The sequence below is a fragment of the Castor canadensis genome, chromosome 16 (assembly GCF_047511655.1).
Source record: "Castor canadensis chromosome 16, mCasCan1.hap1v2, whole genome shotgun sequence".
In the NCBI taxonomy this organism is placed as follows: Eukaryota; Metazoa; Chordata; class Mammalia; order Rodentia; family Castoridae; genus Castor; species Castor canadensis.
The window spans coordinates 20,611,077-20,628,363 of NC_133401.1; the positions used below are offsets into that span (position 1 = coordinate 20,611,077).

Sequence of the window (17,287 nt, forward strand, 5' to 3'; positions counted from 1 at the left end):
AGGTGCTCTATTGCTTGCGCCACTTTTTACTTATTTTTCCAATAGGGTCCTGCATTTATGCTCAGGCCAGCCTGGATCTCCATCCTCTATTTATACTGCCCACATAGCTGGGATGACAGGCATGTGCCACCATGCCCGGCTTTATTGGGCAAGGTGGAATCTTGTAGACTGTTTTGCCCAGGCTGGCCTGGAACAATAATCCTTCTGATTTCCATCCCTCAAGTAGCTGGGATTACAGGTGCAAGCCACCGGGCTCAGACTCACTTGGTCCTGTTTTGTTTTGTTTTGTTTTGAAGCCCTGTGTTCAGTTCTGGAGGTACAGAGATAAATGGGGTGCAGTCCCTGTGGACATTAGAGAAAAAGGCAGCAGTGCAGTGGGACAGAAAGCACTCTGATCCAGGAAAGGGAAGGCTCTAAGCTCTGCTCCTTACTCTGTCACCAGCCAGATAACGGTGTCACTCGATTTCTCTGGGCCCAGCTATGCTGGACATACAACTAAAGAATTTCTCCAGTTCAAAGACATGCCTCACAGCCTCATAGGTGGGGACGCCATTCCCACCCCACAGTCCACCCAACAGCCCTGCTCCTGTGTTCTCCGAATCAGGCTTCCAGGCAAAATTCTAAACAGGTTTCCTTGACTTAAAAGAGACAAAAAAGTGACCAAAACAAAACAAAACAAAAACAAAACGAAACATACTGAGGGCCAGACATGGTGGTACATGCCTGTGATCCCAGCTATGCGGGAGGCATATGAAGGATGATCAGTCTGGGCCAAAAAGCATGAGACCCTGTGGGGAAAATAATGCCAAAAAGGGCTGAGGGGTGTGGCCAAGTGGTTGAGTGACTGCCTGGCAAGCATGAGGCCCCAAGTTCAAACCCCAATACTGCCAAAAACACCACCCCAAATAAATAAAAAATAAGCCACCATCTTTAGGGACCTCCGGGTCAAATGAACACACGCACGTGACATATGGGGCCTGGCACCTGTTAAATGCTCTGGAAACGCCAGCCCTCTGCCTGCTCCTACAGGAGAACCGAAAGCTGTTAAGAGTTCAGAAGGTCTCCAGGAGATACAAAAAGTTTGATTAAACCAAGGGTCAAAAATCCAGATGCTTCCAAAAGCAAGGCAAGAAACAGAAGGGTAGGAAGCAGGCCAGGTGCGGAGCCAATCTGGAGAGAACTGGAAATAGTTCACTTGCCTTTTAACTACAAACACACAAACAAAACACATGTTGTCAGTTTGGTAATAGATGATAACAACCCCAGTAGCCAAATCCAGGGACTGGGGTGAAACGCCTGCCTCCCATGCATTCAGCCCCAGCCATCTGCTGCTACCCAGAAACGAGAACCTAACATGGACAGACTGACAAGATTTCTTTAAGAAAAGCCAGAAATGCAAACTTTAATGTGAAAATCTGGTTTTAAAAGGTTGGCGACACCCCCATCCCCTTTTTTTTTTCCTTTTTTCAGAAAACATGCAATGAAATACTAATTGAAGGTGGGCTGGGGGCTGCCTGTTTGTGGCCTCCAACATCCATGGTCTTAAAGGCTCACCCCAGCCCTGAGTGGCTGGAGAACAGTCAGGTAGTTTCTACACTAAGGTAAAAAGAATGTGTAAGATTTCTCTAAAAAACAAAAAAGCAAAAAAAAAGATTTTCTCTAAAAGCTCTTTCCCGAGTGGAGCCATGAAGAATCAGAGTGCATCTGAGACTCCAAGAAACCCCATTTTTCCTCTTCCTGTTCCTCCCAGACCTCTGGTCACCTGCCCGCCCCAGGATGGTCCAAAAGCAAACGCAGAGGGATGAGGACCAGAACAGGACCACACATACCAGAGAGGAGGCAACAAGCAGCAAAGGAGAGGTACCATTTTTCTCTGTTTATTTCAAGAGAACAAAGAATCAACCTCAAATTCTGTACAAAAACATGGCGTTAGAGCTATGGTGACCCTCGGGCCAGCGCCCTTCCCACACCTGCGCCCAGAGCTCCCCCTAATTTGTCAAAAATCAGGATAAGACTCAAAAACCCCCAATAATTTTTCTGAGCAAAAATTATTATGTAAAAGTCAGGGGAGACCTTTGTTGCCCTCCCCTCTCCCCCTTTATCTTCAAACTAGAAACTTGTGGGGTAGAGGGGCTGTGGTCCCGGCCATGACGGGAGGTAAGCATCAGCAGATGTAGTGTTTGGCATCCAGGGGGCTTGGGGGAAGGATCTGGAAGGAGGCTAAGAGACTTGGGGGAAGGGAAAAGATTTCTGGCCCTTGCCCCAGCCCGGAGGACACTCGAAAACAGTTTATAAAAATTGGGGTCGGAATTTGAAGAGAAACAAGTCATCAGAGTCAAAAACTAAAGAATGGAAAGATTTGTTTTTTGTTTTTCTAAAAGGCAAAGGTCTACAAACAGCCCAGGTCCTGAGTTCCCCAAGACATGGGTCCTCCACTGCCCCCCCGAAACCCGGCAGGAGGGGTGTGGGGAACGGGGAGAGATGGGACCTTTAAAAAGTCTCCCCTGGACAGGAAGGCTCATTGTCTTCTGTCACTTTCCTCTGCCTCCCACCCTGTCACGGAGAGGGCTGGCAAGGGCCAGGGCTATGCCGGCAGACTCAGCTTCTTCCCCTTCAGGACTGTGAAGGAACAGAAAGACAGGGTGAGTCTTACCCTCAGGGCCCTACAGAAAGGAGTAGGGTTGGGCAGACATGGGGAGGGATGGCCCCCAGAACTATGCATCCTAAATTAAGGGGTTCAGCCTAGATCACCAGAGGGGTGAGGCCAGGGATCCTGGCCTCATCCTAAGGGAGGCTGAAAGGAGGTCCTGTTTCTCTTCATTGGTCCTCTTACCACTGGCAATTCTCCTCTCTCTCTCTCTCTCCAACACCCCCAACACTTCCTTCTGCTTCTCTTCCTTTCTTTTTCACAGTAGTGGGGATGGGACATGGAGCCTCACACACGCTAAGCAAATGTTCTACCGCTGAGACACACCCTGTCTTTTTCTTTATACTTTGTTTTTGAGAGAGGGTCTTGCTAATTTTGCCCAACCTGGCCTGGAACTCATGATCCTCCTACCTCTGCCTCCCAAATAACTGAGATTACAGGCATGCACCACCAAGCTCAACTAATTCTCTTTCTTTACTTGTTCATGAACCACCACAAGGACATGAAAAGAGGGGAGGTCCTAAGCCATCTTTTCTCCTACTATGGCAGTCCCATAGCCTCAAGCCTGGTGAGAAACACAGAAGGCTCTCAATAAGTTTATTGAATGAATGAATGAATCTCTGTGAATCATAGTCCCTCTCTGGCCTGGACTCCACTTGAAGGAGGACACTGTAGACAGAAACTTCTTAGTTCTTAGGGAGGCAGGGCCAGGAGGTCTGATTTCCTAGGGGGCAGTGGGCCAGGAGAGGAAGCCCTCCCCTGAGAGAGACAGGGCTGAGGGAGGCCTGTATCTCCTCCTCCCACCTCTTGCTGTATAGGCCGCATCCTTTGAGCTGTCTATCTGGTCCTCTAACACCCTACACTTCTTCCTGCCTCAGGGCCTTTGCACTTGCTGTTGCCTCAGGGGATGAGCTCACAAGTGCTGGCTCCGTTTAGAGTCCCCACCTTGCTGCTTACTAGCCACATGGTCTCAGTTTCCTCATATGGAGAAGGGAGCCGTGGTAAGGATCAAATGATCTACTGGTAACCTGGGCAGGAGAGTGTCAGGCTTCATTCCAACCATCCCCACATCCCTGTTACCTTTGGTGATGTAGAGGTAGAAGAAATCGCAGTACAGGACCGTCTGGACTAGGCCAGCAACGATGGCAATGAGGTCGAAGAAGCCCTCGAAGTGGTAACGCCAGATCCAGTTGAAAAGATAAAGCGTGCGGTACACGCCCAGCGCAAACAGGTAGTGGCTGGTGATGGTCTCTGCCTCTCCTGTCTTGCTTACCATAAACAGCTGTGGTAAGATGGCGACCGACTCCAGGTAGATGGAGAAAGTCCAGAGGATCTGCAGGAAGGTGGGGGGAGTGCAGGGTGGAGGGGACAGGGCGGGAGGGAGGGTGGCATTCAGTTATCAGCACAGTGAAGTCATCCCAGGTGCTCAGCACACACCTCACAACCTCCTGTCCAGGTTACCAGTAGATCATTTGATCCTTACCATAGCCCCCTTCTCCAGAAGGAAGGTCTCAGAGGAAACAGACCACATAGCTAGTAAGCAGGAGGGAGGGAACTGGATGTGGAGCTGGCACTCGTGAGCACTTTGGATTATACAGACTCAGGGGCAGGAGGTGTGGCTCAAGTGGTAGAGCGTCTGCCTAGCATGCGACAGGCCTTGGATTCGATCCCCAGTATGACAATAATGACAATAATAATTATATAAACAAATTGGAATAAAGGCAGACAGGGTGGAACCTTGCCTTGGAGTTTCCCTGCTATGTACCTAATGTAAGGCTCCCAGGTTCTCCAAGCCTCTGTGGTTTCCTGCTCATGGGTATCATTCAGTGTGTGACCTTTACAGACTTAAAACACACCACGTCTGCTGGCTTAAAAATCTTCACTGACTTCTTTACTGCCGCCACAGTAAAAACCCAGGTGGGGTGACTCACACCTGTAATCCTAGCTATTTGGGAGATAGACATGGGGAAGATCATGGTTTCAAGTCAGCCCAGGCAAATAGATCACAAGACCCTATCTTGAAAATGCCCAACACAAAAAAAGAAAAAGGAAAAAGGGCTGGTGGAGTGGCTCAAATGGTAGAGTGCCAGCATAGCAGGTATTTGGCCCTGAGTTCAAACCCCAGTACCACCCAAAAAAAAAAAAAAAAAAAAACTTCAGTGACTTCTTTGTACTGCCACAATAAAATCCCAAATCTAGGCAGGCACAGTAGAGGTTAGCAGTTTGAAACGAGCCTGAGCAAACAGTTCTCAAGTCCCCCATTTCCAAAATAACCAGAACAGCCAGGCACCAGTGACTCACGCCTGTAATCCTAGCTACTCAGGAGGCAGAGATCAGGAGGATCAAGGTTCAAAGCCAACCTGGCCGGGCAAATAGTTCTCAAGACTATATCTCAAAAAAAAAAAAAAAAAAACCATCACAAAAAAGGGCTGGTGGAGTGGCTCAAGGTGTAGGTCCTGGGTTCAAGCCCCAGTGCCGCAAACAAAAAAACAAACAAAAAAAAAAAGCAGAGCAAAATGGACTGGAACGTGGGTAGAACACCTGCTTTGCAAGCATGAAGACCTGAGTTCAAACCCCAGTCCCATAAAAAAAAAAGACAAAACTCCTGACCATGGCCATCAAGGCCCTCCCAGACCAACCTCATCTACTTCTCTCTCCCTTTCATCTCTGGGCTGCACCTCCCTGAACCATCTAGCTGGTCCTCCGACACCCCCCACACTTTGTCTGCCTCAGGACCTTTACACATGCTATTGCCTCAGCAGGGAAAGCTCTCTCCCTCAGATGGCCACATGTCTGCCTTCTTCATATCCTTTGACCTCAGTGCCTCCTGAAAGAGGCCCCCCCGATCACCCTTCCTTCAGGACTGTAACATCACCCTGTCTTTTGGGGTTTGTGTGTTTGGGTTTTTGAGACAAGGTCTAGCTATGTAGCCTAGGCTGGCCTAGAATTCTAGATCCTCCTGCTTCCGCCTCCTAAGTGCTGGGATTACAGGCTCACCACACTGGGCAAGTCCTGTCTTATCCCCTTCCTCACTCCTCTCGCTGGAATGAGTGCTTGGTAAGATGTGGGATCCTGTGTCTTGCGCACCCTAGACCCCAGCACCTAGCACAGTCCCTAGATGTGAAAGCAAGGAAGGCCACAGGACTGAGCAGCTCTAACAGGAGTCCCATGTCAATGGCTGCCACCAAGGAAGCAGAACAGGCCATCACAAGACAGGGAGGAAGACACTACAGCCATCTGCCAGCTCCTTTTCAGTCCCTAGCTCTCTGAAAGTCCCACCTGGGGTGATTTGTGATCCACAAGACACCCTGAAACCTTCCCCTCACAGAATAAATCCAGGTGGCAGCTGTGGCTTGTTCAGAGGAAATGAGAAACACCAGTATTTGCTTATGCCTTAAATCAATAAGGTAAGTCCTGATAACCCCATTACACATATAAGCAAACTGAGGCCAAAAGACTAAGTAATTTGTCCAGGGTCACACCAGATGGCCACCTGGGCAGTTGGACCCCAGGAACTGCTCCCTTAACCACCCAGAATCCTCCAGGAGGCCCTTAGCAGCCAGGTTTGCTGAGGCTCTCAGGAAATATACCCATTAAATTGATGAACACCCCACTCTCACCCCCAGGGCTTCCCTTGGACAACAGAACCACAGGAGGAAGTGTAAGGTCTGTTGTACATTATTTTATCTGTTTTGTGATAGCTAATTTTCTTCTTTTTTTTCTTTTCAGTTTTTTTTGAACCAGGATCTCACTATATAGCCCAGGCTAGCCTAGAACTTGCAATCTTCCTGCCTCAGTCTCCACAGTGCTGGGATTACAGGTGTGCACCACCTTGCCTGGCTTTGTGATATTTGAAATATTTAATTATTTTCCTTCTATGATTAACTTTTTTTTAAAGCCAAGCACTGGTGACACACCTGTAATCCTAGTTACTTAGGAGGCTGAGATAGGGAGGACCATCGTTCAAGGCCAGCCCAGGCAAATAGTTTATATGAGACCCCCATCTCCAAAACAACCAGAGCAAAATGGACTGGAGGTATAGCTCAAGTGGTACAGCGCCTGCTTTGCAAACAGAAAACCCTGAGTTCAAACCCCAGTCCCACCAAAAAAAAAATTATTTTTTTAGCATATGACATTTACTAGCACAGGCTCTGAAAACAAACAGCCCTGGGTTCAAATCCTGTGCCCTCTCCTCTAAGCCCACCTCAGTCCTCAGGGAACTAGAGATGAGGACTTCTGTTTCCCTGGGGGGAGGTAGAGCTCACAGGATGGTCACAGGTTTAGCATGAGCCCCTTGGAACCAGGCATACAGTTGATGATGATACTTCACACAAGTGACCTCACCCCCCTGAATGACGGAACCAGAAAGGCTGGAGTTCAGGAGGGCTGAGAGTTCAAGTCCAGCCTTAGCAAGACCCTACTTTCTTATAAAAGAAGCCTGAGTCCTGGTCCAGCCCCCTCCATCTTAAGCAAACGTCTCTGCTGCCCTCAGTCTCAAAGTCAGTCTCCCCATCTAAGGTGGGTCCTGTTCACCCTACTTGGCAGGGTGATTACGAATTACGTCAAGGGCTCAGAGCAGGGCTCTCTGAAGGAACAAGTCAGGGACTTGAGTCCCAGCAGGGCATGATTAGCCTTCCCCTCTGGCATTTCTGGCAACCCACGGGCCATAGCCACCCACTGTGAGATTTGTCTGGCCTGCACAGGACTTTTAGAGATACACTTTCAGCTGGGCATGATGGTGTACATCTTTAATCCCAGAACTCAGGTGAATGAGGCAGGAGGACTGCAAGTTCTAGGTCAGCCTGGGCTACATAACAAGACCTTGTGTCAAAAAAAAAAAAATTTTTTTTTTTTTTAAAGAGGGCCAGGAGCCAGGTACTAGTGACTCATGCCTGTAATCCTAGTATTTAGGAGGCAGAGATTAGGAAGATGGAGGTTCGAGGCCCACCTGGGCAAACAGTTCATGAAACCCCATCCCCAAAATAACCAGAGCAAAAATAGACTGGGACTGTGGCTCAAGTAGTAGAGTACCTGCCTTGCAAGGATGAAGCCCTGAATTCAAACCCCAGTCCCACCAAAACAAAACAAAACAAAGAGGACTGGGGATGTGGCTCAAGTGGTAGAGCACCTACCTAGCAAGTGGGAGGCCCTGAGTTCAAACCCCAGTGCCACCAAAAAGAAAGAACAAAGAAAAAGAAATATATATATATATATATATGTATTGATTCTGGCCAAAATTTGAAAATGAGATCTTGTCTGACAGCTCCTGAATTAGGGCTTCGGATAAAAACACTGGCACATCTGTCCACTGATGCTAGCTTCCCGCAGGGCAGGAATGGGCCTGGGGAGGGAAGGTTGCTCAGAATCTATTATTTATGTTTATGCCCAGGAGAAAGGAGCTCATAGACTTAGCACTGGCCCTCCCAAAATTCCTCCTGGGTGTTTAGGCCCCACCAAAATGCCATGGGATACAAAATCATGAAATGGAGATAAAAAACACATCAGTCACTCAACAAATGCTGACATGGCACTTCCCACATCATGCCAGACACTGCTTTATGAACATCGACCCCCTCATTAGACTCGTATGAGGGGCCTGGGGTGTAGCTTAGTGTGCACAGGGCCCTGGGTTTCAACCCCACAAACTTCCTCCCTTCCCCTACCCCCAAAAAATGGACCCTATGAGGTAGGAACTGACTATCCCCATTTTACAGATGAAGAAACTGAGGCACAGTCCCACTTCTGCTAAGTAAAAAAGTCGGCTTTGATCCCCTGCACCCTGGCTCTAGAGTCTCTGTGTGTTCAATCACTAGACCACTCTGCAAAACCTCAGTAAGCACTCACAATGCCCCGTCTCAACTTTACAGTGGAGAAGCTGAGGCATGGGGCCATGAACTCTCAAGCCCAGATTCACACTAATAGAAAAGAGCAGGTCCTGCTGGACATGCTGACGCACTACTGTCATCCTCACACGAGGACTGAAAGTCCAGGGCCAGCGTGGGCAACATAGTAAAAAAGATTCAAATCCAAGCAGCCTAGCTCCAAAGTCCCCTGCTCCCTGCTCCCCACCCCTGAGCTGCTGGATCTGGTATTTACTAGGCCAGTGACATTCAGATCCCCTAAGCCTCAGTTTGGCCATCTGTAAAATGGGTATCTGCTCCAGCTGTTGCCTTAACATCATCTGTTAGGTCTTCAAAAGGGAAGTTTCAAACTTCCTATAGAAGGAAGCATCTGAGAGGGCCAGCAGTCAGCAGCCATTCTATCACAACCATCTCACCACTGCAGGACCCTGCCAGCAGCCTACCTCCAGAGGGGTGAAGTCGTGATTGACCAGGAACGCCAAGATGGCTGTGGGGACAACAAGGAACTCCACCCGGAAAGTGTCATGGTTCCCATCGTAAGTGGCTTTGAACTTGCTGTAAATCATCCAGACTGTGGTGAAGGAGCAGGCTATGTAGACTACCTGGTGAGGGGAAGATTACAGTGTGCTCAGCTCACGGAGCAGGGAGTGTGGTCCAGGAATTGAAGTCCCCAGCCTCTCTGCCTTCAAAGGTCCAAACCCCAGCCCTCCTCCCTCAGACCCAGGGGTCCAGACCCCTGTCCTCCTCCCTCAGACCCAAGGGTCCAGGCACCAGCCTCCTCCCTCAGACCCAGGGGTCCAGGCCCAACCTTCTCCCTCAGACCCAGGGGTCCAGGCCCAGCTCTCCTCCCTCAGGCCCAGGGGTCCAGACCCCTGTCCTCCTCCCTCAGACCCAGGGGTCCAGCCCCAGCCCTCCTCCCTCAGACCCAGGGGTCCAGGGCCACACCGCCTGCACCTTCCCTGCACCCTCCCCTGCTCCAAGGGAGGCAGAGGATCCTTTACCTTCATGCACGTGTTGTACAGTGAGATGTAGTTGGTGAACAGGTCTAGGTAGCGGGCAGTGAACACCACAGCAAACAGGACCTGGCTCTTACCCGAAATCCCTGTGGTCCAGACAGAGAGAGAGTAGGAGCAAGCTGGCAGTGGGCTGCATGGGCTACAATCACAAACTGAGCCCAGGTGCTGGGACCCAACTGCAGGCAGTTCTGGAGCACAGTTGTCCCCAGAGGCCTCCGGTCTGCCTCTGGAGCAGGGCCCTTTCCCACGGCCCACAGCCAGGGGGCAGCCCGCCCCAAAGCTACTCCAGCCCGAGGCTCCATCCCCGGCTAGGCCTGGAGGCCACCCCTGACCCCCACAGGGTCTTCCCATAGTCTGCACCCAAAGGGAGAGACAGACCACAGAGGACCCTGGCTGACCTCAGCCACCTCTCTCCCCAGGAACCAGTCACCTCTCTCCAGCTCCCTTCCTGGCCACTATGGTCCACGTCACCAACTCCCAGCCACCTCCCGGCCTGTCATGGCTCCTGGTTCCCAGCCCCAGAATGCCCAGGTCTGCAGAGATCTGGGCTGCTCAAGGCTGAACTGGGGGTGTGTATGGGGGGTGAGGGGTGTGAGGGTTCTGGGGCCATCCCTACCAAACTGTATGCACTCCCTAATCTGGGGAAGAGAGCTGACCCCCTGATGACCCCGGACCTGGAAGAGGAATCTCCAGCAAGCAGTGGGGGGGGGGGGAGAGGAACCTGACCTCTAGCGCTCCCCAATCCTTCCCTTCCCCCCAGTCCTGGGGCTCCCCCGCCCCCCGCAGTCTACCCCCTTCTCCACGGCCGGGTGGGCCTCTCTCACCGGCACACGATCGGGACTTCCAGATTTTGAGCAGAAGCAAGATGATGGCCAGGAGGTGGGAGAGGTCTCCCAGGAATCGGAAGAGATTCATGGCTGGGGTCGGGGTGGTGTGTGTATATGGGAGTATAGGAAGGGGGTTCTGGAAGGGCTGAGCTGGAAGGAGGTGGGGTGGCGGTGGCTGCCCCGGGGCTGCTGCTCTGCTGGGCGGCTGGGCTGAGGGACGGGACAGGGACCCTGCGGTGCGGTGGGCTCTGCTCCGGGAAGGGGGCTTTGGGAGGGGGAGCCAAGGCCCGAGCTGGCGGCGGACCTACAGCCGGGAAGAGGGAGGAGGGCGGGAGGGGGAGGAGGCTGCGCTGGGAGGCTCCACCCACCCCGGGGGCGGGGTCTCGGCTCTCGGGCTCCCCCTATTCTCCCACCTCTGGCATTGCACACCCGGAACCCAACGCACTGCAGGTTGCCTCTTATGAGGCATGGGGTCGTTAGGTTCCCATACTACTCCCAATCCCACCTGCTACCCCAAGGCTGTCTGTGTGTGTCTCTACAAAGGACAGAGAAGAGCCGCCCAGCCACAGGGATTCAGGAGGTTGGCCTTTGACTTTTTTAAAGATCCTGGAAGCCAGGAGAGGCGTTACACTCCTGTATCCCAGTAATTAGGAAGGCTAAGACAAGAGGATCCAGAGTTCAACGCGAGTTCACTGTGACCTACATAGTGAGACCCTATCCCAAAAGAAACAAAAAGAGAAACAAGAAATATCCTGGAGATGCAGAAGCCAGGCAACTGGGTTCTTTCTGCCCCTTTCAGAGGCTTTCAACCCCAACCACCCAAAAGAAAACAATCCCTCCTCCCTCAGGCCAGGAATCCAGACCCCAACCCTCCTCCCTCGGACCCAGGGGTCCAGACCCCAGAGTCCACCCTCAAACCCAGGGGGTCCAGGCACTGGTCCTCCCAATTTAGGGTCCTACCCCAACCATTTTATGGCTAACATGTTTTTTCCTTCTTTCTTTCTTGGTTTTATTTTTGTTTTGTTTTTGTTTTGCAGTACTGAGGTTTGAACTCAGGCACTCTATCACTTGAGCCACACCCATGCCCCCAGCCCTGGCAAAAGCATTGTAACCCTAGGAATCTGGATCCACAGTCCACAATCCCTTCTTTCTCCTAAAACCCCAAAATTCAGACCCCAAACTCTTTTTTCAGGAATGTGTGCCTTCACCTGTATGCCCTGCCCAGACAGTAGAAATGATGGAGTCTTAACCCAGTGGCCTCGAGGGGAAAACTTGGATTAGACTACTTTGGGAGCTCAGAGGCCTGCCTCCAGCCCCTGCTTCAAAATTCTTCCCCCAACACACACACACACACACACACACACACACTCTACACATCTCACACATGCCACACACCCACACACAATGCCACATACACACACACAACACACCACACACACTCTACACATCTCACACACAACACATACCCACACACAATGCCACATACACACACACAACACACCACACACACTCTACACATCTCACACACAACACACATGACACCACACCAACACTCTCCCAGTCTCCATCCTCAGGGGCCCATGTATTGCACACCACACTCCACGATAGAATAGAACTGGGTGGGGGTTTCACAGCAGTGCTGGGGACTGCACTGCAGGGGCAAGGTGAGTGGACATGTGCCCTTAGGGGACCTGGAGTCTGGACTGCTGTGTCTGTCACATAGCAAACACGGCTGTCTTTCTAGAAGTTCAGCACCCATGGGTGTTGGAGACTGTAGTCCCTCAGTCAGAAGGGGTGCTGGGCATTTCCTGAGAGGCTGAAGTGGAATGTGTGCCCATGGTTATATCTCTGAGTCTGACCTCCAGAGGATGTTTTGTCTTGGGACAGTCCGCATACCAAAACACTTAAAGGGACCCAGGCTTGTAGAAGAGCCACCAGAATCCTGGGACCCAGTAAAGAAGGGGTTCCTAGACCCAAGGGTGTGAGGAAGGAGGACTGAGATCTTGAATTCCCAGGTCTCAGAGAGGAGGGCTGGGGTCTGGACCCCTGGGCCTGAGGGAAGAGGACTGAGGTCTGGACCCCTGGGTCTGAGGGAGAAGGGGTGACACTGGACCCTTGGGTCTGAGGGAGGAGAAGGGCTGGGGCCTGGACTCCTGGCTCATGATGGAGACCTCGTTTGCATATGTGGCCACTGAGGAAACAGAAGCCACAGAGTGGGTCTTCTGTGGTAGACACTAAGATAGAACTTCCCAAGCCTCAAAATGGGGAGATGTACCCCAGCCCTGGAATCCAGGTCGGAAGCTAATGTCTCCCACCCCCTGCGTCCTCCCTTTTATTTGCAGCCCCTCACTTCCGCGTCCCAGGAGGAAGGCAGAGGCCCCCAGCCCTGGAAGGAGGAGGGGTCCCTAGGGAGGCCAGGAGGGGGGGCTGTGGGTCTCCTGGCAGGGATGGACGGGGACTGAATGTTAATCGCAACCCGAGTGAGTGTGTATGCGAGAACAGAGCGAGTGTGCGAGTCTCTCCCGCTCCGGCTCCTGCAAGCCGCCGCCGCCGCCGCCGCCACCCTCCGACCCGCAGCCTCCCTCGGCCACTGGCGCCCAGCCGGAGGGTGTCGGTCTGGGTGGGTCCGCCCGGCCCCCAGGGGTCTCTCGTGTGACGGCCATCTGCCCGGTGAGGATGTGCGTCCGGGTGTCTGGGGCTGGCTGGTGGGGGGGGGGTGTGTCTAGAAAGGCTGCAGCGGCTGAGGGAGGAGGGGTCTGTCTGTCTGTATAGACCCTAAGCTGCCTGCCTGCATGTTGTGGGCCACCCATTACCCCATATCCTGAGCCCCCAAACCTGGATGGATGGTGTGCACCTAGGCTCTGTGCCTCCTGCCTGCGTCCGGTTGGGCGTCTGGGTGTCCCCGGCTGATTGTGTCCTCCTGTCTGTCCAAAAAGCCCCTGACGGCAGTGGCAGCGGGGGCCCCCATTGGACCCCTGCGTGTGTGTATGTGTGTGTGCGTGTGCGCGTGTGTCTCCCTCCGGGGGTGTTGAGGGGAAATCCCAGAGAAGTGAGATTGTGCATGTGTGCCTGTGTGTATGTGTGTGTTTGAGAGTGAGGGTGCCGAGGGGGGGTCTGGAGGTGACCAAGCGAAGAAGGGGCCAGCAGTTTCCCCAGACTGGCAATCTCCTGCTTCTCACACAAACACACACGCACCAGCCACCAGCCTCAGAGGTGACCCAGACAGACAGACAGACACAGACATGGGGTGTGTGGGGGGGAGATGCTGAGGGCACAAAGGGGGGGTACGAATAAACCAAGGAAAGGCGGGATGGGACACATGGACTGAGGCAGGAGCGGGGGCTGAAGCAGCAAAGGGGGGCACCCTGGGAGGGTGGAGGGGATCCCCCATGGGGTCAGGCCGCAAGAGGACACCCCAACAGCCTCCGCAATGTCCGGGGCCCAACTTCCAGTGCAACATGTGTAGCCTCGTCCTCGCCTAGTCCGGGTGGCCGCAACCTTGGGGGACAGACAGGGCAGGGCAGGATCAAGGAAGAGGAAGGAGAGACAGAAGCAGGGGCAGGCAAGAGGTCCCCACCGCTGCTGCTGCTGCTGCTGCTGCTGCTGCTGCTGCTGCTGCCACCGCCCCGGGGCCTGGCCCCCCCCAAACCCCATCGGCTCCCTGAGCCCTCCGTGGAATCTTCGGGTCGCTGGACATCGGTTCCGGTCCTGGCCCCCCTGCAATTTCCCCCACAGAACAGGGTCATGAAAAGGTAAGGTTGGGCCAGGGGATGCAGGGGTGGGGGTGGGGAAGTAGACCCCCAAATCTAGGACAGGGAAAGTTGGCCAGGGGCCTTTTGGAAGAAAGGAGCTTGAACAGAAAGCAAGGGTCTTTGCCCCCACATCCCTTGTCCCTCGGGGACTCTCCTTTGCCCTTCTCTTTCTCCCTCCCTGAGCCCCTTTTGCCTGGGTTTCCACCCCTAGACCTCCCAAGCCCATTTCTTTTGACACTTTGTTCATCTGCCCAGCTGCACATACCTGACACACCATATCTCTCTCCATCCCTCCATTTCCTCATGTCACCTTGTCTGCACCCCCCTCCCTGCTCCCCGCATCGGTCTCCCCCATTGCTGGCCGTCCCTCTCCCTCTCTCCTCTCGCTCTCCCCTCCCACCTCAGAGCTATGAGTCTGCTATTAATACTCCTGCCAAGGACCTTGAGGGCATCCAGGCCCCCAGTACCCCTCATCCCAAGCTACCACCCCTTCCTCTAGGTTCTGGAATGTCCTTCCAGCCTCTTGCCAGCCCCAGGATTGGGGTGGAAAGACCCGGGGTTGTGTGTGTGTGTGGTAGGGTGAGGGGGGGAGATGGGACGCCAGCTGCAGCACGACTTGAGTGGGGGGAGCTGTTGATCAAAGTGGCCTCTCTTCTCTTCCGTGAGGGTGGGAGGACCATGGAGACAGGGACACCCCAGGAATCTCTGGCACCCTCCTCCTCAGCAGCTCGGGGACAGGATGTGCCATGTATGGGGGGGCAACTGGAGAAGTGGGAGCTGGGGGACATCCAGAATGTTGGGACTGAGGAGAATGAGACAAAAAGGGGGTCCTTAAGGGAGGACAGAGCTGGGAGCCAAGACTCCTGTGTCCTGGGATGAACAGTGGAACTCTAGAGTGCTGGGGTTGTTGGGGGCTGTGACCAGCCCCGAGTCTTCACAGGAGAAGTTGGAGGGCAGCTCCTGTGACAGGGGAAGGAAGGGCTAGGCTTGAGCACAGGCTCCTGGTGGGCCAGGAATGGGGGTCCAGCCTCTTTAGCCCCTTGTGGAGCAAAGTGGAAACCAGGACTCGAGGTGGTGGAGATTGGAGGCCTGGACCTCCAGAGGACTGGATGGCAGGGGGTGCCACTCCTCAGTCCCTGAGGTGGGGAGGCTGCCCTCCCAAACTCCTTATAGGAAAGGACTGCGCTCCAGCCTCCAGAGAAGGGTGGGGCTGGAGCCCCAATCTGACTGACCTCAGCAGGAAGAAAGGCTGTGGGGTCCCCAAAAGCACAGGCCAGGCGGGGGTAGGTCTGAGAGGCAGAGGAGGTACCAAGGGGTGAGATGCCACAGGGGAGGGAGGGGAGAAGCAGGGTTAACCCCGCGGGGGCCAGGCCACAGCTGTGGGTTATTTTGGGGCGGAGAGGGGGGCTATTCTGAGCGCTGATTGAGCCAGCTGCTTAGGGAAGGGCATGGAGGGGAGGGAAGAGGAGGATCGGGGATTGGGGAGGGATGGGCCTGCTAGGAGCCCCCTCCCCCTTCCCTGGGAAGACAGTGGCTTGGGACTTCGGAAAGGTGGAGTGGTGGGCAGAGGGGAGGGGCTGAGACCTCCAGGCAGGGGAGGGGGTGTGGGCCTTTCCCCTACCCTGGCTGGCTGTGGGGTGGACTGGCCTGTGCTACCATGGCAACCGGACAGGCGACTGATTGACAGCCAAGAGAGAGCCCTTCCCTGTCTGGACCCTCACCCCTTCAAGAAGCCCCCAGCACAGGCTCCAGGGCCTTTCTGGGGGCCCTCCTCCCTCAGAGCCAGATCCCAAGAGTCTGGGCTCCCGGCCCATTCACCCTAGGCAGCCAGTATTCAACAGGGGGCACTGGAGGCGATGCTGTATTTCCTCTAATTTATTAAATTGGCCAGGCTGGGAGCCAGGGACCCCCCCTCACAGCTCTCCACAGCTGTGCCCCCGACCCCGAATCCCAGCCTGACCTGGTCAGTGACTCTCTCATGCGTTCTCAAGAATGAGGGGACAGGGATAGGTGTAGAGGGGAAGAACAGCCTGGGGGTTGTGGTCGTGGAGGGGAAAGGTCACGGGGGGAGGGGGCACTTGTTCTGCTTGGGACGCCCCACTAATTTCTCCTTTCTCTCCCCCTGCACCTGACCCCTTTTCCCAATCTTTTTTTCCCCTCACCTTTTCTTCCTGTTATTTTTCGCTCTCTCCTGCCTGCCACCTGCCTTCCTGGCCTTCCTTTTATGTCTGTGCTGGGCACCTCCCTGGTGTGGGGGTCTGGGTCTTTGCCTTGCCTCGTTATTTCTGTCTTTCCGTGTTTTCACTCTGCTCGGACTGCCTCCCTCAATCTCCATTCTGTCTCCCCACGGCTTGTGTGTGCACAATTCCGGGTGGCTTGTGGGGTTTGTGTCCCTGGCTTCTTGGCTTCTTCCTCTCTTCCTCCCCGTCCAACTTTCCTGTCTCTCTTACCTCTCCCACTTCCTGAGTCTATCTGTGCATCTCTCCTGCCTCACCATCATCCTTTCCTTGGGGCTCAATCACTCCCTATTTCTGTCACTCTCTTCTCCCTCTCTGTCACTCTGTTCTCCTTTCACCCTCTCCTGTTCTTTCCCTAACCATCTGTTTCTCCTCTCTCTCTCTCTCTCTCTCATCTCTGTGGGTCTCTCCCTTCTGTCTCCTCATCCCCTTCCATCCCTACTTTCTTTTTTCCTCTTTTCTCACTTCTGTATCTTCTCCTGACCCCATTACTCACTTCAATCTCCCTGGTTTGGCTCCCCCATTCTCACACTTTCGATCTTCCACATCTCTGTCCCTTCCCCACCTCTCTCCCTTCCACCTCCCTCTGCCTGTGTCTCTCCCTGGGTCTGGGTCTCTGTCTCTCCTGTCTGTCCCTGTGTCTCTCTTGCCATCTCTTGTGTCTCCCCCTCCATCTCTGTCTCTCCCCTTCCATCTGTCTCTCCGTCTGTATCTCTCCCTCCATCTGTCTCTTCTCTATCTCTGTCTCCCTGTGTCTCTCCCCCTCCATCTGTCCCTCTCCCCCTCCATCTGTGTCTCTTCCCCTCCATCTGCCTCTTCCCCTCCATCTGTCTCTCTCTCCCTCCATCTCTGTCTCTCCCCTTCCACCTGTCTCTCCCCCTGCGGCGTCTCTCCTCCATCTCTGTCTGTCTCTCCCTCTTCTCCATCACCCAACCTTTCGCTCTCCT

At 53.7% G+C, this 17,287-nt stretch overlaps 1 protein-coding gene across 1 annotated transcript; it reads right to left on the reverse strand.

Annotated features, from left to right (window-relative positions):
- Positions 1 to 1,861: 1,861 nt before the first annotated feature.
- Positions 1,862 to 10,695, reverse strand: Kdelr1 (KDEL endoplasmic reticulum protein retention receptor 1). Its single transcript, XM_020184813.2, has 5 exons — positions 10,349 to 10,695; positions 9,510 to 9,610; positions 8,952 to 9,110; positions 3,728 to 3,980; positions 1,862 to 2,619 (listed from the first exon to the last, which is right to left on the reverse strand). The coding sequence occupies exons 1-5, from the start codon at positions 10,437 to 10,439 to the stop codon at positions 2,585 to 2,587; spliced, it is 639 nt and encodes a 212-aa protein (XP_020040402.1). The 5' UTR covers positions 10,440 to 10,695; the 3' UTR covers positions 1,862 to 2,584.
- Between the last annotated feature and the right edge of the window lie 6,592 nt (positions 10,696 to 17,287).